At 56.6% G+C, this 22,763-nt stretch overlaps 1 protein-coding gene across 8 annotated transcripts; it reads left to right on the top strand.

Annotated features, from left to right (window-relative positions):
• The first annotated feature begins 576 nt into the window (after positions 1-576).
• TNNT1 (troponin T1, slow skeletal type) lies at positions 577-21,254 on the top strand. Of its 8 annotated transcripts, none has more exons than XM_054249303.2 (14): positions 577-622; positions 3,478-3,520; positions 3,625-3,638; positions 3,934-3,960; positions 4,561-4,593; positions 5,434-5,455; positions 10,390-10,453; positions 11,027-11,143; positions 11,379-11,456; positions 15,010-15,123; positions 15,648-15,757; positions 19,710-19,800; positions 19,930-19,970; positions 21,114-21,254. In XM_054249303.2, the coding sequence occupies exons 2-14, from the start codon at positions 3,489-3,491 to the stop codon at positions 21,157-21,159; spliced, it is 789 nt and encodes a 262-aa protein (XP_054105278.1). In that variant the 5' UTR covers positions 577-622; positions 3,478-3,488; the 3' UTR covers positions 21,160-21,254. The 8 variants fall into 8 exon arrangements, with proteins under 8 accessions (XP_054105278.1, XP_054105280.1, XP_078217030.1 ...); XM_054249305.2 differs by having other exon boundaries at positions 577-628; XM_078360904.1 differs by lacking the exon at positions 3,625-3,638.
• The last annotated feature ends 1,509 nt before the right edge of the window (positions 21,255-22,763 follow it).

Below are 22,763 nucleotides of genomic sequence, written 5' to 3'. Positions count from 1 at the left end.
ACACCCCATCCTCCCCTCCCCTCCCCCCAACACCTGCTTCCTGGCTTTAGTGCCTGTTGTCACAAGTATGGAATCCTGGTGGCAGACAAAGGGGTGGGGGTGGGGAGACAGAAAGATGGACAGACACAGGGGGAGACTAAGCAGCAGAGACAGACATATAGAGATACACAGATGGAGAGCCACAGAGACCACAGAAACGGGTCCAGAAAGAGGGAACAGAGAGGAAAACTGGAAACATTCCTTATAGCCTTTTTGTCATTAGTAGGTTCTCCAAGGACCTACTGTGTGCTGGACGTTGGGACATCAAATGCAGGGAGGCAGCTATAAGGGAGGTAGCTGGAGCACCGTGGGGGCCTGGGGCTGGGGGTGGGAGCAGGGCTCCAGGGCCCCGCTGATGGGGTTGGGGAGGAGCCCACGGAGGCATTTGGACCCTTAGTTTGAAAAACGAGAGGAACAGCAGGGCTGTCTCTGAGCTCCCAGACTTGTGTTTGAGCAAAGGAATTCTCTCCTCCTCCCTCTCCCCTCGGGGCGGGGCCCAGCCTCCAGCTATAAAACCCCTGGAGCTTCAGTGCCCGTGGTGAGGCTCAGCCACAAGATTCACAGGATCTCAGACGCAGCCTAGGTATAGGTAAGGGGCTCTGCTGGGCCCTGTGATCTCCACGGACGGTGTCCTTGGGAGAGGGGGCAGGAGGCAGGTGGGGAAGATGTGGGGTGTGGAGAAATCATGCAGAGGTACATGGGGAATACAACTGGAGGTCTCGGAACTTGAGAGGCTCGGACTTTAGGGGGACTTGGGATAGAGGGGAAAATATTAGGATTTGTGGGTTACAGAGATCCTAGTCTGGGGCTGCCAGGACTTGGGTGTCCCAGAATAAAACCACCTAGATCTTGGGGTTCTGGGGGTCTTGGGGGAAAGCTCAGAAGTCAGGGACATCTGGACTTGGAGGTCAAACAGTCTGGGTATCAGGATTTGGGGCTCAGACTCTGAGGGTATCAGGAATTGGGGCGGGGTCTCAGAATCTGGGGTTTTAGGAGTGGAAGCCTCAGAATCTGAGGTTTAGGATAGAAACCATCACCACCTGGAGTGTCATTATCTGGGGCGTCATCATTTGGGCCTCCGAGTTTGGGTATCAAGGTTTTGGGGGGGTCTCATATTCTCGAGGCTTCAGAATTTAGGAGGTCTTAGGATGTCCTGGCCCATATGTGGACCATCAGGAAATGGGCTGTCAGAATCTGGAGCTGTGAGGACTTGTGGTCTCAGAAACACAGGCACCAAAAATCCAGGTCTCAGAATCCATGGGTATTGGGATTTGGGGATGGGCACCCTGTGGCCTAGGATGTCTTGAAGACTTCGGGGTCTAAGAATGTAGGGGTCAGAGTGAGGTCTGTGGACAGAAGGTGCCCTTTGGGCGCTGCCCCAACCCCCCCGCCCCGTGTGATGTATGGGAAGGTGAAAGGGGAGACAGGTGGGGAGGAAAGCAGCCAGCGGGAGGGGTGGGTGGGAGAGGGATGCAGGTGACCAGCTCTCCCAGAAGCCCCCCTTCCTCAAATCCCTTCTTAGGAAATGTCCTCTGTTTCACCATCTACGACATCCCCCCAAAATAGCTCCTGGGGGTGGGGCAGCTATTGTCTTCAGGCCACTGTCCCTTCTCAAATGCCTCCTCCTAATCCCAGCTGGATCAGGTTCCCATGGGCTTGTCATAAGACAAAAGAGAACAGCTGTGCTGAGGGGGGCAGGGTCTGCAGCCTCCGGGCTGTGCCTCAGACCACACCTACCAGGGCCTGTCCTCCTGAGACAGCCAGGAGTCCAGACCCCGGCCTCTCCCGCCTCGGAGCCAGGAGTGCAGACCCCAGCCCCTCCCCCCTCGGACCCAGGAGTGCAGACCCCAGCCTCTCCCGCCTCGGACCCAGGAGTGCAGACCCCAGCCTCTCCCCCTTCGGACCCAGGAGTGCAGACTCCAGCCCCTCCCCCCTCGGACCCAGGAGTCCAGACCCCAGCCTCTCCCGCCTCGGACCCAGGAGTGCAGACCCCAGCCCCTCCCCCCTCGGAGCCAGGAGTCCAGACCCCAGCCCCTCCCGCCTCGGACCCAGGAGTCCAGACCCCAGCCCCTCCCCCCTCGGACCCAGGAGTGCAGACCCCAGCCCCTCCCCCCTCGGACCCAGGAGTGCAGACCCCAGCCTCTCCCGCCTCGGACCCAGGAGTGCAGACCCCAGCCCCTCCCCCTCGGACCCAGGAGTGCAGACCCCAGCCCCTCCCCCTCGGACCCAGGAGTGCAGACCCCAGCCTCTCCCGCCTCGGACCCAGGAGTGCAGACCCCAGCCTCTCCCCCTTCGGACCCAGGAGTGCAGACCCCAGCCCCTCCCCCCTCGGAGCCAGGAGTCCAGACCCCAGCCCCTCCCGCCTCGGACCCAGGAGTCCAGACCCCAGCCCCTCCCCCCTCGGACCCAGGAGTGCAGACCCCAGCCCCTCCCCCCTCGGACCCAGGAGTGCAGACCCCAGCCTCTCCCGCCTCGGACCCAGGAGTGCAGACCCCAGCCCCTCCCCCTCGGACCCAGGAGTGCAGACCCCAGCCCCTCCCCCTCGGACCCAGGAGTGCAGACCCCAGCCTCTCCCGCCTCGGACCCAGGAGTGCAGACCCCAGCCTCTCCCGCCTCGGAGCCAGGAGTGCAGACCCCAGCCTCTCCCCCCTCGGACCCAGGAGTGCAGACCCCAGCCTCTCCCGCCTCGGAGCCAGGAGTGCAGACCCCAGCCCCTCCCCACTCGGACCCAGGAGTGCAGATCCCAGCCCCTCCTCCCTCGGACCCAGGAGTCCAGGCCGCAGCCCCTCCTCCCTCAGACCCAGGAGTGCAGACCCCAGCCCCTCCTCCCTCGGACCCAGGAATCCAGAGCCCAGCTCCTCCTCCCTCGGACCCAGGAGTCCAGACCCCAGTCCCTCCTCCCTCGGACCCAGGAGTCCAGACCCTCAGCGCCTCCTCCCTGGGACCCAGGGGTCCAGACCCCAGCCCCTCCTCCCTCGGACCCAGGAATCCAGACCCCAGCCCCTCCTCCCTCGGACCCAGGAGTCCAGACCCCAGCCCCTCCTCCCTCAGACCCAGGAGTCCAGACCCTCAGCGCCTCCTCCCTCGGACCCAGGAGTCCAGACCCCAGCCTCTCCCCCCTCAGACCCAGGAGTGCAGACTCCAGCCTCTCCCTCCTCGGACCCAGGAGTGCAGACCCCAGTCCCTCCTCCCTCGGACCCAGGGGTCCAGACCCCAGCCCCTCCTCCCTCAGACGCAGGAGTCCAGGCCGCAGCCCCTCCTCCCTCGGACCCAGGTGTCCAGACCCCAGCCCCTCCTCCCTCAGACCCAGGAGTCCAGGCCCCCAGCGCCTCCCCCCTCAGACCCAGGAGTCCAGGCCGCAGCCCCTCCTCCCTCAGACCCAGGAGTCCAGGCCGCCCCCTCCTTGGGCTCCCACCCCACCAGGCTCTTCTCTCTTAGGTGGCAGCAGGATGTCGGACACCGAGGAGCAGGAATATGAGGAGTGAGTGCGGCGCTGGGCGCGGGTGGGGCGTGCAGTGCTGGAGAGGCGCCCCCAGCCCGGGTCTGACTCTCCCCTCCCTCCCCTCTCCCCACACCCGTCCGCAGGGAGCAGCCGGAAGGTGAGTGGGACGGGCCGGCCCCTGGGACGGAGAGCCCCACAGGAGCTCCTGGGACGGGAGGCATGGCTGCGGCGCCGTGGCCGGAAGGGGGCGACTGAGCTCCGGGCCGCCCGCCCACCCGCCCCTCGGGTCTGGAGCGTCCCCCAGGCACTCCCCGCACCGCCAGGGGGAATGTGCGCCTCGCGGCCGAGGCCGGGGGACCCAGGTCCTGCTGGGACTGGAACCGCGGTCTCAGGCTAGTCCCCGCGTCCCTCCCGAGCTCCTAACGCCTTCTCTTCTGTGCCCCCATCTCCAGAGGAGGCTGCGGAGGAGGAGGAGGAAGGTGAGGTCCCGGACCCCGCGGGTCTGGAGCTGGGGCGTGGCGTGACGCTGCGGAGGGGGCGTGGCGCGGCGGAGGGGGCGTGGCGCGGCGGAGGGGGCGGGGAGGGGCGGAGGGGGCGTGGCGCGGCGGAGGGGGCGTGGCGCGGCGGAGGGGGCGTGGCGCGGCGGAGGGGGCGGGGAGGGGCGGAGGGGGCGTGGCGCGGCGGAGGGGGCGGGGAGGGGCGGAGGGGGCGTGGCGCGGCGGAGGGGGCGGGGAGGGGCGGAGGGGGCGTGGCGCGGCGGAGGGGGCGGGGAGGGGCGGAGGGGGCGTGGCGCGGCGGAGGGGGCGTGGCGCGGCGGAGGGGGCGTGGCGCGGCGGAGGGGGCGGGGAGGGGCGGAGGGGGCGTGGCGCGGCGGAGGGGGCGGGGGGAGGGGGGGCGGGGGGGCGAGGGGGAGGGGGGGCGGGGGGGAGGGGGGCGGGAGGGGCGGGCCTCCTCCCCACGGCCTCGGCTCCCCGGCCTCTAACCGCCTCTCCGGTGTCTCCCTCTCTCCCCCCGCGCCCGGGCGTGGCCGCTCCCCGCTCGCTCCCCAAACCCTCGCTGCTCTTCCCGCCCCTCCCCAGCCCCGGAGGAGCCGGAGCCAGCGGCAGAGCCAGGTAACCGCGGCTGCTTCGCTTCCCGAGGCCGATGTCGGGGGCCCGGGGGAACCCCCGATATCCTCGGACCCCAATCCCCCGACTGCCTTCCCTCCCCCTGCCCGCCCCCAGGCCCGGTCCTTTAAGCCCCTGAGAGCCTCTGCGCCCTCTCGGGGCCGGGAAGGGAAATGGCCCCGCAGTGGCTTTAACCCTTTCCCTTCCTTCTTAAAGGGACCGACACCCAAGCCTTCTTCCCCAGTCTGGGTGAATCTTTATAGAAGGGTTGGATGTTTGCGGAGAGGCACCACCCCGTCCCCCCTCATCTTCGCCTCCAACCCTGTCTGTCATTTTCTCTCCCATATACATTCAAAGGTTGGGGCTTGGAATTTAGGACCGCAGAGGAGGCTAGCGCTGGGAATCAGGGTCCCCAAGATGTAGGGTGGGGTGGGGGCCGTGGGGGAGGGACTCGAGCTGGGGAGAGAGCTCTGGGGTCACTGAATGAAAGGAGAGGTTGGGCCCCGCCGCACTACTGGGTCCCAATGGAGGAGGGCAGGAGCTCTGGCCATATAAGTAGAGAAGGGTCTGGGAGTTTTCACTCCTGGGTGTGCAGACAGCAGGGGTGGGGGAGACCCCACACCAGTTCTGAATGTATATCTGATGCGTGTGACCCTCTTCATCCTTCACAGCCACCCTGGCTTTCCTTCCCTCTTTTCTTCTCCCCATACCCCTCCTCCAGAACTGGACTCCAGAGCCTTGGGCTCCTGGGGGCCGAGGCTTGGGGTCCCTCCCCAGGGTGTCAGGCCTAGCCCCTTCCCTCTAAACTCTCACTAATTATCTCTTTGTGTCCTCCACCACCAACAGAAGAGGAGCGCCCCAAACCAAGGTGAGATTCTACAGGGTGGGGGTCTCCAATCATGCATCTTTCTAAATATTCCCTTTACCCCCAGAATAGGGTTCCAGAAAGGCAGAGATGGAGGGAGGAGATTGAGACAGCAGTCAACATTTCTCCTCCCCCTTACCCTCTCCCCGCTACTCCCTCCTCCTCCTTTCTCTTCCCCTTCCCCCTCTTCCTCCTCTTCCTCTTCCTCATCCTCCTCCTACTCTTTCTCCTCCTCTTCCTCTTCCTCCTCCTTTCTCCTCTTCCTCCTCTTCTTCCTCCTCCTCCTCTTCCTCCTCTTCTTCCTCTTCCTCCTCCTCTTCCTCTTCCTCCTCCTCCTCTTCCTCCTCCACCTTTTCCTCCTCCTCCTCTTTCTCCTCCTCCTCCTCTTCCTCCTCCTCCTTTTCCTCCTCCTCCACCTCTTCCTCCTCCTCTTCCTCCTCCTCCTCTTCCTCTTCCTCCTCTTCCTCTTTCTCCTCTTCCTCTTCCTCCTCCTCCTCTTCCTCCTCATTTCCTCATCCTCCTCCTCTTTCTCATCCTCCTCCTCCTCTTCCTCCTCGTCTCTCTCCTCTTCCTCTTCTTCCTCCTCCTCCTCTTCCTCCTCGTCTCTCCCTCTTCCTCTTCTTCCTCCTCCTCCTCTTCCTCCTCCTCCTCTTCCTCCTCCTCTTCCTCTTCCACCTCTTCCTCTTTCTCCTCTTCCTCTTCCTCCTCCTCCTCTTCCTCCTCCCCTCTTTCTCCTCCTGCTTCTCTTCCTCCTGCTCCTCTTCCTCCTCCTCCTCTTCCTCCTCATTTCCTCATCCTCTTCCTCCTCCTCCTCATCTTTCTCCTCCTCCTCATCTTTCTCCTCCTCCTCTTCTTCCTCCTCCTCCTCTTCCTCCTCCTCCTCTTCCTCCTCCTCCTTCTCTTCCTCCTCCTCCACTTTCTCCTCCTCCTCTTCTTCCTCCTGTTCCTCCTCCCCTCTTTCTCCTCCTTCTCTTTCTCCTCCTCCTCTTCCTCCTCCTCCTCCTCCTCTTTCCCCTCCTCCTCTTCCTCCTCCTCCTCTTTCTCCTCCTCCTCTCCTCCTCCTCCTCTTCCTCTTTCCCCTCCTCCTCCTCCTCCTCCTCCTCCTCTTCCTCCTCCTCCTCTTCCTCCTCCCCTCTTTCTCCTCCTGCTCCTCTTCCTCCTCCTCCTCTTCCTCCTCATTTCCTCATCCTCCTCCTCCTCTTCCTCCTCATCTTTCTCCTCCTCCTCTTCTTCCTCCTCCTCTTCTTCCTCCTCCTCCTCTTCCTCCTCCTCCTTCTCTTCCTCCTCCTCCACTTTCTCCTCCTCCTCTTTCTCCTCCTCCTCTTCTTCCTCCTGTTCCTCCTCCCCTCTTTCTCCTCCTTCTCTTTCTCCTCCTCCTCCTCTTCCTCCTCCTCCTCTTTCCCCTCCTCCTCTTCCTCCTCCTCCTCTTTCTCCTCCTCCTCTTTCTCCTCCTCCTCTTCCTCCTCCTCCTCTTCCTCCTCCTCCTCTTCCTCCTCCTCCTCTTCCTCCTCCTCCTCTTCCTCTTTCCCCTCCTCCTCTTCCTCCTCCTCCTCTTCCTCCTCCTCCTCTTCCTCCTCCTCCTCTTCTCCTCCTCTTCCTCCTCCTCCTCCTCTTTCTCCTCCTCCTCTTTCCCCTCCTCCTCCTCTTCTCCTCCTCTTCCTCCTCCTTCTCCTCTTTCTCCTCCTCCTCTTTCCCCTCCTCCTCCTCTTCCTCCTCCTCCTCCTGTTCCTCATCCTCTTCCTGTTCCTCATACTCCTGTTCCTCATACTCCTCCTCCTCTTCCTCCTCTCCTCTTTCTCCTCCTCCTCCTCTTTCTCCTCCTCCTCTTCCTCATCCTCCTCCCCTTTCTCCTCCCCCTCTTTCTCCTCCTCCTCCTCTTCCTCCTCCTTCTCCTCCTCTTCCTCCCCTCTTTCTCTTTCTCCTCCTCTTCCTCCTCCTCTTCCTCATCCTCCTCTTCCTCCTCCCCTTTCTCCTCCTCCTCTTTCTCCTCCTCTTCCTCTTTCTCATCCTCCTCCTCCCCTCTTTCTCCTCCTCCTCTTTCTCCTCCTCTTCTTCCTCCTCCTCTTCCTCATTGTCCTCTTCCTCCTCCTCCTCCTTCTCCTCCTCCTCCTCTTCCTCCTCCTCATCTTCCTCTTTCTCCTTTTCTTCCTCCTCCTCTTCCTCCTCCTCATCTTCCTCTTCCTCCTCCTCATCTTCCTCTTCCTCCTCCTCATCTTCCTCTTCCTCCTCCTCATCTTCCTCTTCCTCCTCCTCATCTTCCTCTTCCTCCTCCTCATCTTCCTCTTCCTCCTCCTCATCTTCCTCTTCCTCCTCCTCATCTTCCTCTTCCTCCTCCTCCTCCTCTTTCTCCTCCTCCTCCTCCTCTTCCTCCTCCTCCTTTTCCTCCTCCTCCTCTTACTCCTCTACTACTTCTTCCTCTCTTTTTAGGGACAGGGTCTCCACTCTGTTACCCAGGCTGGAGTGCAGTGACCCAACTCTGGCTCACTGCTGGATGTCTCGGGCTCAAGCAGTCCTCGCATCTCAGCCTCCCAAGTAGCTGGGACCACAGGCATGTGCCACCGCACCTGCCTATTTATTTTTCTTTTTGTAGAGATGAGATTTTGCTGTGTTGCCCAGGCTGGTCTCGAACTCCTAACCTGAAGCGATCCTCCCACCTCGGCCTCCCAGAGTGCTGGGATTATAGGCACAAGCCACCATGCCCGGCCAGTCTCTTTCCTCCTTTCCACCCAGTGGTCCCTCTACCCCTTGAGCCTCTACCACCACCCCAGTCTCCTCCCTGGCCTCCCTGCCTCCAGCTTGTGGCTGGTCCTCCATGACTCCAGAGAGATCCTTCTAACACCAGAGCTAACCCCGCCCCTTCTGTGCTCAGCATCTTTCCTCAACTCCCCACTGCCCTTAAGATGAAGTCAAGGCAACCAGCCTGGCATTCAAAGCCTTCCCCATCTGGCCCCAGCAGACCTCTCCAGCTTCTCCCTTCCCCACTGACAGACGACAGCATGTCAGTGTTGTGCTTTCATACCCCCGAGCCTTTGCACTGTGCCCTCTGCCTGCGCAGTGGCAGGTGGGAGGATCGCTCGAGGCTAGGAGTTCAAGACGAGCCTAAACAACAAAATGAGAACCCCCCCCAACATCTCTACAAAAAGTTTTAAAAATTAGCCGGCCACGGTGGCACACACTTGATTCCAGCTACTCAGGAGGCTGAGGAAGGATTGTTTGAGCCCAGGATTTGGAGACTGCAGTGAGCTATGATTACACCACTGTACTCCAGCCCTGGGCAACAGAGCAAGACGCTGTCTCTGAAAAATAAATGAAAACAGGAGAATGGGGCCGGGCTCAGTGCTCACGCCTGTATTCCCAGCTCTTTGGGAGGCCACGGCAGGTGGATCACGTGAGGTCAGGAATTTGAGACCAGCCTGGCTAATGTGGTGAAACTTGGTTTCTACTGAAAACACAAAAAGTTAGCTGGGCATGCTGGCACGTGCCTGTAATCCCAGATACTCAGGAGGCTGAGGCAGGAGAATTGCCTGAACCCAGGAGGCGGAGGTTGCCGTGAGCTGAGATCGCGCCATTGCACTCCAGCTTGGACAACAAGAGCGAAACTCCCTGTCAAAAAAAAAAAAAAAAAAAAAAAAAAGAGAGAGAGAGAGAAAAGGAAAGCTCATTGGCAGCTCATGGGGGTGGGGGTGGGGGCCAGGAGGTAGGGATGGACCAGCTGGAGGGGTGGGAGGCGAGCCTGTATTTGTTCCTGTGAAGTATAGTACTGGGTATTTTATTCCCACACATGATGCACCAAAGGAGCACATCAACCTCTCCAAGCTGGTGGTGGCAGTCCCACTGTGCATTGACTCCACAGCCCAGAGACCCTTGGGGATTGTCCTCACCTCCTCCCTCCCCTTGTCCTGTCCTCTTCATCTTGGAATTGCTCTTTGCTGTCTCAGAAACCCAGAAAAGAGAATTCCAAGGGAATGGCAGGAAATCAGAGCTGAGCTTCAGAGCAGCACCACCTAATACAAATGGATGGCAAGCCATATATGTCACCTAAAATGGCTTACTAAAGGCAGGGTGTGGTGGCCCACACCTGTAGTCCCAGCACTCTGGGAGGCTAAGGCAGGAGGATCACTTGAGCTCAGGAGTTCAAGCCCAGCCTGGACAACAGTGAAACACTATCTCTACAAAAAAAAATTAAAAATTAGCCTGCTATGGTGGCATGCACCTGTAGTCCTAATGACTTGGGAGGCTGAGGTGGGAAGATTACTTGAGCCCAGGAGGCAGAGGTTGCAGTGAGCTGTGATTGTGCCTGGGTGACAATGAGATCTTAAAAACAAAAGGTGGGGTGGGGGGCCTGGCATCCTGGCGTGATGGCTCATACCTGTAATCCCAGCAATTTGGGAGGCTGAGTCAGACAGATCACTTGAGCCCAGGAATTGAGGCCAGCCTAGGCAACGTGGTAAAACCCTGTCTACTGAAAATACAAAAATTAGCTGGGCATGGTGGTGGACACCTGTAGTCCCAGCTACTTGGGAGGCTGAGGCAGGAGAATTGCTTGAAGCCGGGAGGCAGAGGTTGCGGTGAGCCGAGATCGTGCCATTGCACTCCAGTCTGGGTAACAAAAGTGAAACTCCGTCTCAAAAAAAATAATAAAAAATTCTAGCCACCTTTTTAAAAGTGTAAAACAGAAAAAAATAACTTTCATAGCACATTTTTTTCAACCTGTTATATACATTTTTATCGTTTGAACATATAATCAATATAAAACGTGATTGGTGAGAAATTTTGCCTTCTTTTGTGTTTCACTGACAGCCCGTCTCGGCTGGCACCCGCCACATTCAGGAGCGTCGAGGGGCTGGCGGCTGCCTCACTGGACGTCGCATCCTGGAGGTGGGAGGTGGCTTGCGGAGGTTGGGCTACTCATGGTCTCTCTGTTTCTGTCCACTCAGCCGCCCCGTGGTGCCTCCTTTGATCCCACCAAAGATCCCAGAAGGGGAGCGCGTGGACTTTGATGTAAGTGACAGAGACCCCTCCCAGGTGCAGTTGCTAGTCCTTCAGGGGCCTTTGTGCCAATCATGAAAAGGTGCCGTGTGGGTGCGGTGCCTCACGCCTGTGATCCCAGCACGTTGGTAGGCAGAGGTGGGTGGATCACTTGAGGTCAGGAGTTCGAGACCAGCCTGGTCCATGTGGTGAGATCCCATCTCTACTAAAAATACAAAAATTAGCCGGGTGTGGTGGTCCATGCCTGTAATCCCAACTACTCGAGAGGCTGAGGCAGGAGAATCACTTGAACTTGGGAGGTGGAGGTTGCAGCGACCCCAGATTGTGCCACTGCACTCCAGCCTGGGTGACGGGAGCAAAACTCCATCTGAAAAAAAAAAAAAAAACGGCATTGGTACCCACTCCCTTCTTTTGGAAGCCTGTCCTGTCCTTGGAAGAGCTGACTAGTGTCAAAACACGTGGCGTTGCTGCCACCTGCTGGACACTGTCCTGGGAAACGGTCCAGTTCATCCAGCGTCGGGGAGGCGCTGGGAGGCTGCTGCTCTCTCCAGGTCTCCCAGGACCGGCTCCCTGTGTGTCCTGCAGGACATCCACCGCAAGCGCATGGAGAAAGACCTGCTGGAGCTGCAGACGCTCATCGACGTGCATTTCGAGCAGCGGAAGAAGGAGGAAGAGGAGCTGATCGCCTTGAAAGAGCGCATTGTGAGTGGAGCGTCCGGGTTCCCGCCACCCTTCCTCACTCCCTGGGGATCCCTCGAATCTTGGGAGAGGCCGAGAATCATTTTCCTTCTAGTACAGAACTGAGCCTGAGGCTTTTGGGAATTTACCCAAGCCGGTGGCCACACTCCAACCTGTTTATCTCCACTCTTAGCCTACTCTGGGGAGGGATGACTTGGGGAGACGTGCCTGCACCCCCTTACTCTTCTCCATTTCCCAGGAGCGGCGCCGGTCGGAGAGGGCGGAGCAACAGCGCTTCAGAACTGAGAAGGAACGCGAACGTCAGGCTAAGCTGGCGGTGGGTGCCTCCCCTGGCCTCAGGCTAAGCTGGCCTCCCCGGGCCTGGGAGCCCAAATGTTACTTCTTCAGCTGGATGCCCCATTGTATTATTATGATCATTTATTTATATTATTTATTTATTTGGAGACAGGGTCTCGTTCTGTCACCCAGGCTGAAGTGCAGTGCCATGGTCCTAGCTCACTACAACTGGGACCTCCCGGGCTCAAACAATCCTCCCACCTCAGCCTCCAGAGTCGCTAGGACCGCAGGCACGCGCCACTTTGCCTGTCTAGTTTTTTTTTTTTTTACTTTTTTTTGTAGAGACAGCATTTCACCATGTTGTCCAGGCTGGTCTTCAGCTCTTAAACTCAAGGAGTCCACCTGCCTTGGCCTCCCAAAGTGCTGGGATTACAGGCATGAGCCACCGCACCTGGCCTGGATTCTCCTGGATTTTCTTTTTCTTCCCTTTTTTTTTTTTTTTTTCAGATAGTATCGCTCTGTCACCAAGACTGGAGTGCAATGGTGTGATCTTGGCTCCCTGCAACCTCCATCTCCTGGTTCAAGTGATTCCCCTGCCTCAGCCTCCTGCGTAGCTAGTACTACAGGCACCGCCACCATGTGTGGCTAATTTTTGTATTTTTAGAAGAGACGGGGTTTCACCATGTTGGCCAGGCTGGTCTCGAACTCCTGACCTCAGGTGATTTACCCCCTTGGCCTTTCAAAGTGCTGGGATTACAGGCATATGCTGCCTGCCTGACACCCAGCTGTGAAGGAGATTGTGCAGATGTGGTTAAGGATCTTGAGATGGGAAGATTGTCCTGGATTGTCTGTGGGGAGCGGCAGTATCATCACAACAGTCCTTATAAGGGGAAGGCCAGAGAGTCAGAGTGAGAGAGTTGAAGATGCTGTGAGGCTACCCCTGAGGATCGAGGAAGGTCCATAAGCCAAGACATCCAGGCAGCAGCCTATAGGAGCTGGAAAAGGGAAGGGAAGGAATTCTCCCCTAGAACCTCCAGAGGACATTGGTTCTGTTCACAACTTGATTTCAGCCCATTGGGACCAATTTCAGACTTCTGATCTGTAGGACTGTAAGGTAACAAACTTGCATTGTTTTATGCCACTAAGTTTGCAAATTATAGCAGTGAGAGGAAACAGGTTGGGCAAAGTGGCTCATGCCTGCTGCACTGCAGCCTGAGCGACAGGCGGAGACTCTAGGAAGGAATTCAGGTATGGAGTGCTGAGTGTGCAAAAAGCCATCGTGTTGGCCAGGCGCGGTGGCTCACACCTGTAATCCCAGCACTTTGGGAGGCCGAGGCGCGTGGATCACACCAGGTCAGGAGTTCGAGACCAGCCTGGCCAACATGGTGAAACTCCGTCTCTACTAAAAATACAAAATATTAGCCAAGCATGGTGATGTGCACCTGTAGTCCCAGCTACTTGGGAGGCTGAGGCAGGAGAATTGCTTGAACCCAGGAGGTGGAGGTTGCAGTGAACTGAGATAGTGCCATTGCACTCGAGGCTGGGCAATAGAGCAAGACTCCTCAAAGAAAAAAAAAATACAAAATTAGGTGGGCGTGATGGCACATGCCTGTAATCCCAGCTACTCAGGTGGCAGAGGCAGGAGAATTGTTTGATCCTGGAGGTGGAGGCTGCAGTGAGCTGAGATCTACCATTGCACTTTGCCTGGGCAACAAGAGTAAAACTCTATAGGGTCCAGCCCTGGAGGGTTCTGGGAGCCCCTCCCTGCTGGTGCCGAGACGAGAAACTGTAGAAGTAAAAGACACGGACAGAGATAAAGAGACTGTGGGCTCGGGGTCCGCTGCCAACCGAAGTGTGGAGACCTGCAGTGGCACCGAGCGCCTGGACACTCTGACTTTTACTGAGTACAAAGCAGTGGGCAGGGAAGGTCGGGTGAGGTACTGGTGGTCGGTGATAGGGTCTTGAAGACAGGGGGCCCAGGACTTTCAAGTAGGCCAGGCGAGTAGAAACCCTAACGCGTGAGCGCTCTTCACATATTTGTTAGAAATGTCAAGGACACCAAGATTATGCTACTATTATTCTTATCTTCTGAGAAAAAGAGAAACCAGGTGCAGAAGCAGAGCGTGAGAGTGGACATGGAACGTGACCGCTGAAGCACAGAATCGCAGAGATTGTTAAGCCCCCGGATGTCTGCGGGCCTCCCTGACACCATCGGGCCCACCGCCAGAGCTTGGAGAAGCGGGGTTTTCTCCTGACTTCCCCAGGAAGGAGACATCTCAGCCATTTTGGACGTCTCCTTCCCTAGCTGGCTGAACAGCGGCCTTTCCCAGCACGGGTGCTGCCGCACAGCTGAGGCGCCCTCCAGCAGCCCTTATGCGGGTGTGACAGAGGCTTAGGGCATCTAGCCTTAGGGTCACCTTGTTCACAATGTCACTACAGTTCCATGCTTCATAACCCGATAGTCATTAGTACAATTAAAGGTTATGTTAAGTATATATCTTTGTGATTATAAGTAACTATAAGATTACCTGTGATTACAGAGGAATAACTATGAGCCTACATTTCTAATTCTTAATCGGTATTTATATGAGAACAGGCTGAGGCTTCAGACCCTCGCCATGGCACTTATGGGATTTGCCCCCTACAAAACTCCATCTCAAAAAAAAAAAGAAAAAAACCCATCATGTCCACCTTGCCACAAGGAGATGGGGTCAGCCTGGACAAGCCACTGTTTCCGGGGCATGCAAATGAAGAATTTCTCGAATGTTGTAAGGCCTTGGGGTATTCTAAAACCCCTTCCTCGGGCTCAAGGCCTGCAGCCTCTTTAATCTCCCCAGTCCCTGGCCTCATCGCCAGTTCCCTTCCTGGACCCTCTGAAAAAAGACACTCTCCTCTCCTGAGACTAAGGGGGACCGCAGCCCAGACAGGTGGAGCGTCTGCACTGAGGTCACACAGCAGAGTTCACTATTGGCTATTTCAGGCTGGAGGCAGGCAGAAAAAGCAGGCATTTCTCCTCCTTCATTTACATTTTTTCCGGGAGGATATTAAGACCCAGAGAGGGGCTGGGCACAGTGTCTCATGCCTGCAATCCCAGCACTTTGGGGGGCTGAGGTGGACAGATCACTTAAGGTCAGGAGTTGGAGACCAGCCTCACCAACATGATGAAATATTGCCTCTACTAAAAATACAAAAATTAGCTGGACGTGGTGGCGGGTGCCTGTAATCCCAGTTACTCAGGAGGCTGAGGCGGGAGCATGGCTTGAACCCGGGAGGTCGAGTTTACAATGAGCTGAGATCGCACCACTGCACTCCAGCCTGGGTGACAGAGCGAGAGTCCATCTCAAAAAAGAAAAAAAGAGATGCAGAGAGGGGAAGGGACTTGCAGGTGTCACACAGGGAGACTGGCAGGGCCAGGACGGGAAACCTGCATTTCTGCTGGTTCTGAGGTTCCCCTGGCCTCTGAGGAACTGGACTTGCTGATCTGTACCCCAGCTCCACTCAGCACAGAACTGAGCCCCCCTCCTTCCCAGACCAGGGACCTCCTCTCTCAGTCATAGAGGGGAGCCCATGAGGTTAACCCCTTCTTTTCACAGGAGGAGAAGATGAGGAAGGAAGAGGAAGAGGCCAAGAAGCGGGCAGAGGATGACGCCAAGAAAAAGAAGGTGCTGTCCAACATGGGGGCCCATTTCGGCGGCTACCTGGTCAAGGTGAGCGCGGCCGCAGAAGCCTGAGTCCAAGCTCTGAGGGCGGAGGGCTGGGTCTGGACTCTGGGTCTGAGGGCGGAGGGCTGGGCCTGGACCCCTGGGTCTGAGGGAGGAGGGGCTGGGCCTGGACTCTGGGTCTGAGGGAGGAGGGGCTGAGGTCTGGTCTTCTTTGTCCGAGGGAGGAGGGGCTGGGGCCTGGACTCCTGGGTCCGAGGGAGGAGGGACTGGGCCTGGACCCCTGAGTCTGAGGGAGGAGGGTCTGGGGCCTGGACCCCTGGGTCCGAGGGAGGAGGGGCTGGGGTCCTGGACTCCTGGGTCTGAGGGAGGAGGGGCTGGGGCCTGGACCCCTGTGTCTGAAGGAGGAGGGGCTGTGGCCTGGACTCCTGGGTCTAAGGGAGAAAAGGCTGGGGGTCTGGACTCCTGGGTCCAAGGGAGGAGGGTCTGGGGTGCAGACCTGTGGGTCGTGACATGGGGGTGGTCTGTGGGATGTGACCCCCAGTTTATTGTGCCCTCTCCCCAACCCTCAGGCAGAACAGAAGCGTGGTAAGCGGCAGACGGGGCGGGAGATGAAGCTCAGGATTCTCTCTGAGCGTAAGAAGCCTCTGGACATCGACTACATGGGGGAGGAGCAGCTCCGGTAGGTGCTGGGTGGGGCTGAGGGCGGCAGGGGCCTGGGTATGAGATGCGGGGATAAAGGAGTTCAAACCCAGATCTGGGTGGGCAGATGATCCGGGTCTGAGCTCCAATGCTGTGTGACTTTGGGCAAGTGGCTTCCCCTCTCTGGGCCTCTTCTACCTTCTCTGCGAAACATGTCACTGTTGGAGAACCTACTTTTTGTGGCTGCTGTGACCTGTGGCATCTGGCAGGTGTTACCGGAGAAGTCAAGCAAGTTGACTCCCCTCCTTACAATTCAGGAGATTTTATTAACTTTGTGACGTGTCTGGGAGCTCAGGATGGGCTCTGCCTTTTGAAGCCAGGAATGCGGGTGAGAATTCTCCAGCTTAGTCCCTCGCATCTGTTGCCAAGATAGCCTGCCTCTGGAGATAAGCCACAGGACGGCAGGCTGATCTTCAGCCCCCCCAGGGTGGCACAGTGACAGCTTGCCCTGAAAGCACCAGCCCGGGACTCAGTGCCAGCTCTGCCAGCTACTTTGTGATCTTAGGCACGCTACCTGACTTCTCTGGGCCTCCCGTCCCTCCTTGGCACAATGTGGATACAATCATAGAACTGTGAAAGGGCAGTGAGACAGTGATAATAAGCACAGGCTGGGCGTGGTGGCTCATGCCTATAATTCCATCACTTTGGGAGGCTAAGATGGGAGGACTGTTGAGGCCAGGAGTCGGAGACCAGCCTGGGCAATATAGTGAGACCCCATCCTTAAACAAATAATAATGACAGCATCGGCTTCCTACGGAAGGTTTACAGCTCTGGGATGTAGATACTATTCTTATCCTGTGTGAATCGTGAGGAACCCGAGGCACAGAGGGGTCAAGTAACTCTTCCAGGGTTGCTCAGCTAGCAAGTGGAAGAGCTGGGATTTGAACCCAGGCAATCCGGTGCAATAGCCCATACTCTTTGCTACTGTGCTGTAAAGTGGCTTGAAGATAAATGTTTAACAGCTGCTCTCCAGAGGGCAAAGAGTCTAGATGCAGCACTTGCCCATTCCCATGGTGTAAACACTTCCACCTTCCTCATTTCAAACTCTCCATGTGAGGATACTGAGTGTGGAGGGGGGAAAAGGTGTGCACAGCTGGCTCCTGGAAGCCCTTTGCAGGGGCTGTGGGGCCTCCTTTCTGTGCACATGATGCATGTAAAATGTTGACTGCCTGGCGTGGTGGCTCACGCCTGTAATCCCAGCACTTTGGGAGGCTGAGACTGGCAGATCACTTGAGATCAGGAGTTTGAGACCAGCCTGGCCAACATGGTGAAGCCCCATCTCTACTAAAAATAAATAAATAAATAAATAAATAGGCATGGTGGCATGCGCTTGTAATCCCAGCTACTCGGGAGGCTGAGGCAGGAGAATCACAAGAACCTGGGAGGCAGAGGTGGCAGTGAGCTGAGATCACACCACTGCACTCCAGCCTGCGCAACAGAGTAAGACTCTCTCAAAAAAAAAAAAAAAATTAGCCAGGCGTGGTGGCAGGCGCTTGTAGTCCCAGCTACTTGGAGGCTGAGGCAGAGAGCTGCATTACACCTGGCACAGAGAGGTTAAATAATCGAACCTGCCTAATTTTCTTTTTGTATTTTTAGTAGAGATGGGGGTTTTATCATGTTGGCCAGGCTAGTCTTGAACTGCTGACCTCAGGTGATCCGCCTACTGCGGACTCCCAAAGTGCTGGGATCATAGGTGGCCACATACTCATAATTTGGGTCCAATAATATTTTTTGAGTATCTCAAGTTACCTAAGTTTTCTTCATTAGATAAAAGAAACTAGAGGTATATGAGGCGCTGTAAATATTTTTAAATAAAATACACCGAGGGCCGGGCGCGGTGGCTCACGCCTACAGTCCCAGCACTTTGGAAGGCTGAGGCAGGTGGATCACCTGAGGTCAGGAGTTCAAGAGCAGCCTGACCAATAAGATGAAACCCCGTCTCTACTAAGAATACAAAAATTAGCCGGGCGTGGTGGCATGCGCTTGTAATCCCAGCTACTTGGAGGCTGAGACAGGAGAATCGCCTGAACCCGGGAGCTGGAGATTGCAGTGAGCCAAGATTGCGCCATTGCACTCCAGCCTGGGCAACAAGAGTGAAACTGCAGTGAGCCAAGATTGCGCCATTGCACTCCAGCCTGGGCAACAAGAGTGAAATGCAGTGAGCCAAGATTGCGCCATTGCACTCCAGCCTGGGCAACAAGAGTGAAACTGCAGTGAGCCAAGATTGCGCCATTGCACTCCAGCCTGGGCAACAAGAGTGAAATGCAGTGAGCCAAGATTGCGCCATTGCACTCCAGCCTGGGCAACAAGAGTGAAATGCAGTGAGCCAAGATTGCGCCATTGCACTCCAGCCTGGGCAACAAGAGTGAAACTCCATCTCAAAAAAAAAAAAGAAGGCTGAGGTGGGAGGGGAGGGTCACTAACCACTAGAGCCTGAGAGGTTGAAGCTGCAATGAGCTGAGACTGTGTCACTGCATTCCAGCCTGGTGACAAATCGAGACCCTATCTAAAACAAAAGAAAGAAACAAAAAAAAGAAGAAAAGAGGGAACTCTGAAGGTGGGTTTTAGTCTGGGGTGATGTGGCAGTTCTGCAGAATCAGAGACCCAGACTCGTGTTTTTCTGCTCCATTTTATTTATTTATTTTTTTTGAGACGGAGTTTCGCTCTTGTTACCCAGGCTGGAGTGCAATGGTGCGATCTCAGCTCACCGCAACCTCCGCCTCCTGGGTTCAGGCAATTCTCCTGCCTCAGCCTCCTGAGTAGCTGGGATTACAGGCACGCGCCACCATGCCCAGCTAATTTTTGTATTTTTAGTAGAGACGGGGTTTCACCATGTTGACCAGGATGGTCTCGATCTCTTGACCTCGTGATCCACCCACCTCGGCCTCCCAAGTGCTGGGACTATAGGCGTGAGCCACCGCACCCGGGCTGCTCCATTTCTTTTAGCCCAATCTTTCCACCCTCAAAATTACTTACAGTCCAGCATAGTTGCCAGAGCTCCAGCCATCACATTTATGATCCAGGCAGCAGAAATAAGATGCAAGAGAAGAGCCACAGTCTTTTTTGGAAGCCCCACCCAGTGACCTACTTTCGTCCCACCAGCCACCCTACCTGCAAGGCAGATTGGGAAAAGTAGTTTTTCAACTCAGCCTACTGCACGAGACTCTATTTCTAGAAGAAAGGGAGAAGGGATAGCAGGTAGGCAACCGGCCACCTCTCCCACAGTTTTATTTCTGTATTTTCTTGAGAATGAAGTAGGATTATGTCACTTGACATATTCATAAACCAGAGAATAGCACCACTGGGATTTGAACCAGGGCTTTCTAACTGCACAGCCTGGGCTGGCTCTTCTCTTCCTTTCCCCTCCCCTCTCCCCTCCCGTCCCTCCCCTTTTTCCTTTCCTGTCCTATCTTTCATCTTGAGCTGAAGCCCAGGCAGAAATGCAGTTGTACAATCACAGCTCACTGAAGCTTTGACCTCCCAGGTTCCTTCTGCCGCAGCCTCCCAAGTAGCCGGGACCACAGGCAAATGCCACCATGCCTGGCTAATGCTTTTTCATTTTTAGAAGAGATGGTGTGTCTCTATGTTGCCCAGGCTGGTCTTGAACTCCTGGGCTCAAGCAGTCTGCTCGCCTCTGCCTCTCAAAGTGCTGGGGTCACAGGCGTGAGCCGCCGAGCCTGGGCTCAGACTTCTGAGAGCCCTTCTCTCCCCTTGGGAAAGGTGAGAGCTCTAGCTCAGTTATGGAGAAAGTAGATTTTAAAACTTTTGGCTTCAAATATTAACAAAATGGTGCCAGCAACGCTGAACTCACAGACTTGCTGTGTGGCTTTGTGTGGTTCCCACAACCTCTCTGGGCCCAAGTTCCCCTCTGTCCCTGGGCCTCGGGCCTGGCCTGCCTGGCTCCCTGAATCACAGCGCTCTTGTCCTGCCAGGGAGAAAGCCCAGGAGCTGTCAAACTGGATCCACCAGCTGGAGTCTGAGAAGTTCGACCTGATGGCAAAGCTGAAGCAGCAGAAATATGAGGTGGGACCCAGCTCTGCAGGGAGGGAGGGCAGGGCTGGGCTGGGAGGGACCAGCATGTTCCAGGTGGGGTGGGTGGCCCGTTCCCACGTCCCCAATGGCCATCCCAGCATCTGCCTTCTGCCTCCGCAGATCAACGTGCTGTACAACCGCATCAGCCACGCCCAGAAGTTGTGAGTGTGACCCTGTCTGAGGCCCTTGCTCTTGTCCCACCCCCTCCCCACACCCTACCCTCCCACTGACTCTCAGGCCACTCTTTCTCTCCTTCTGTGGGCTCCATCTCCTACTCCTCTGGGTTTCTGCCCCTTTCTCTTCGTCCTCCTCTCCCTGCTCTCGGAATCCCAGGTCTCAGTCCCTTTATCTTTTTTTTTTGTGACGGAGTCTCGCTCTGTCACCCAGGCTGGAGTGCAGTGGCGCCATCTCAGCTCACTGCAACCTCCGCTTCCTGGGTTCAAGTGATTCTCCTGCCTCAGCCTTCTGAGTAGCTGGGGTTACAGGCATGTGCCACCATGCCCAGCTAAGTTTTGTGTTTGTTTAGTAGAGACGGGGTTTCCTGTGTTGGTCAAACTGGTCTCGAACTCCTCACCACAGGTGATCTGCCCTCCTTGGCCTCGCAGAGTGCTGGGATTCCAGGTGTAATCCTGAGCCAGCGCGCCCAGCCCCTTTTTCTATGTTCCTCTAAATCTGTGGCAGGGGAGGGGAGGGGAGGGGCAGTCTCGTTCCTGGAGGACACTGGGCAGCATCGGGAGACATTTAGTTCTGCAGCAGGAGAGGGGCCATAGGCATCTGGAATGCAGGGGATTCTGCTCAGGGTGCTGCTGGGCATCCTACAATGCCCGACACAGGGCCCCACACAGCAGAGAACGACCCGGCCCAGATGTCCGCAGTGCTGAGCTCAAGGGAGTCTTCTCTGAATCTCTGTTTCTCCAGTGGTCTCCTCCTTCCTTCCTCCTCTTCCCCTGCCTTCTCCTCCTGTCCGGTGTCCTGTCTCTTTCACTCCGGCCCTTGCTGCCCTGATTGCCCCACCCTTCCTCCCGGGACCCTGGCTCCCGACTCATACATGCATCAGCTCCCCTCTCAACATCCCGCGCTCACCCCCAACTACCAGCTCTCACATGTCAGTGAGGCCTTTGGCCTCCTGACACTGCCCCCCAGTCACAGAATCCGAAAGAGACGACAGTTGTTTCACTCACTGCTTCCTCTGTGTGGGTGGGGGCCAATATTTTGGGGGACGGGCTTCTTGAATTGAGGGCCTGGGGCGCATCTCAGAGACTGGGGCGGCCCCTCCTTCCTGATAGCACCTTCTTCTTCTACAGCCGGAAGGGGGCAGGGAAGGGCCGCGTTGGAGGCCGCTGGAAGTGAGGATGCCACCGGGACAGTGGCCCGCCCTGAGGCACCCGGGAAGCCTGGGAGTCTTTGTCCCATGGGTAGCTTGAAATAAACGCTCTCCTCAGACACCTGCTGGGTTCTCTGGTGTCATTATTTTTGACATGCAGTCAGTCTCTCGTGGTTAATTGACTTGTTACTACCAACAGGCCATTGCTTGAAAGAGGGTCACCAGGCCGGGCATGGGGGCTCACGCCTGTAATCCCAGCACTTTGGGAGCCCGAGGTGGGCAGATCACCTGAGGTTGGGAGTTTAAGACCAGCCTGACCAACATGGAGAAACCCCATCTCTACTAAAAATACAAAATTAGCCGAGTCTGGTGGCGTGCGCCTATAGTCTGAGCTACTTGGTAAGCTGAGGCAGGAGAATTGCTTGTGGTAAGCTGAGATCGCACCATTGCACTCCAGCCTGGGCGACAGAGTGAGACTCCATCTCAAAAAAGAAAAAAAAAGAGGCCGGGTGCGGTGGCTCACACCTGTAATCCCAGCACTTTGGGAGGCCGAGGTGGGTGGATCACGAGGTCAAGAGATAGAGACCATCCTGGTCAACATGGTGAAACCCCGTCTCTACTAAAAATACAAAAAATTAGCTGGGCACGGTGGCACATGCCTGTAATCCCAGCTACTCAGGAGGCTGAGGCAGGAGAATTGCCTGAACCCAGGAGGCGGAGGTTGCGGTGAGCCGAGATCGTGCCGTTGCACTCCAGCCTGGGTAACAAGAGCGAAACTCCGTCTCAAAAAAAAAAGAATGTCACCAGTAATCATCAAAGATGTCAGACTGAACCTTCACACGCTACTGGTGGGAATGAACATGCCGCAGCTCTGCAAGCAGCCTGGTGCTCCTCAGCAAGTGAGACAGTCACTACAGAAGCCAGCAGTTCCCTTCCTACATACATGCCCAAGAAAACCAGGAACGTGTGTCCGCACAAAAGCTTGTGCATCAGTGTGCATAGTAGCATTTCCATGTTTTCATGTTAGAGACAGGGTCTCGCTCTGTCACCCAGGCTGGAGTGCAGTGGTGTGATCATGGCTCACTGCAGCCTTGGCCTCCTGGGCTCCAGTGATCCTCCCGCATCAGCCTTGGGAAGCGTTGGGATTGTAGGCCTGAACCACTGCATCCAGCTGCAGCATTTTTAAAAATTGTCTTGCTCTTGTTGCCCAGGCTGGAGTGCAGTAACATGATCTCGGCTCATGGCAGCCTCTGCCTCCTGGGTCCAAGCAGTTCTCCTGCCTCAGTTTCCTGAGTAGCTGAGATTACAGACATCTGCAACCATGCCTGGCTAATTTTGTTTTTTTTGTGTGTGTGAGACGGAATTTCACTCTTGTTACCCAGGCTGGAGTGCAATGGCACGATCTCGGCTCACTGCAACCTCCGCCTCCTGGGTTCAAGCAATTCTCCTGCCTCAGCCTCCTGAGTAGCTGGGACTACAGGCATGCACCACTGTGCCCAGATAATTTTTGTATTTTTAGTAGAGATGGGGTTTCACCATGTTGACCAGGATGGTCTCGATCTCTTGACCTCGTGATCCACCCACCTCGGCCTCCCAAAGTGCTGGGATTACAGGCCTGAGCCACCACGCC

The sequence above is a fragment of the Callithrix jacchus genome, chromosome 22, assembly GCF_049354715.1.
Source record: "Callithrix jacchus isolate 240 chromosome 22, calJac240_pri, whole genome shotgun sequence".
In the NCBI taxonomy this organism is placed as follows: domain Eukaryota; kingdom Metazoa; phylum Chordata; class Mammalia; order Primates; family Cebidae; genus Callithrix; species Callithrix jacchus.
This window is presented reverse-complemented; position numbering and strand designations above follow the sequence as displayed.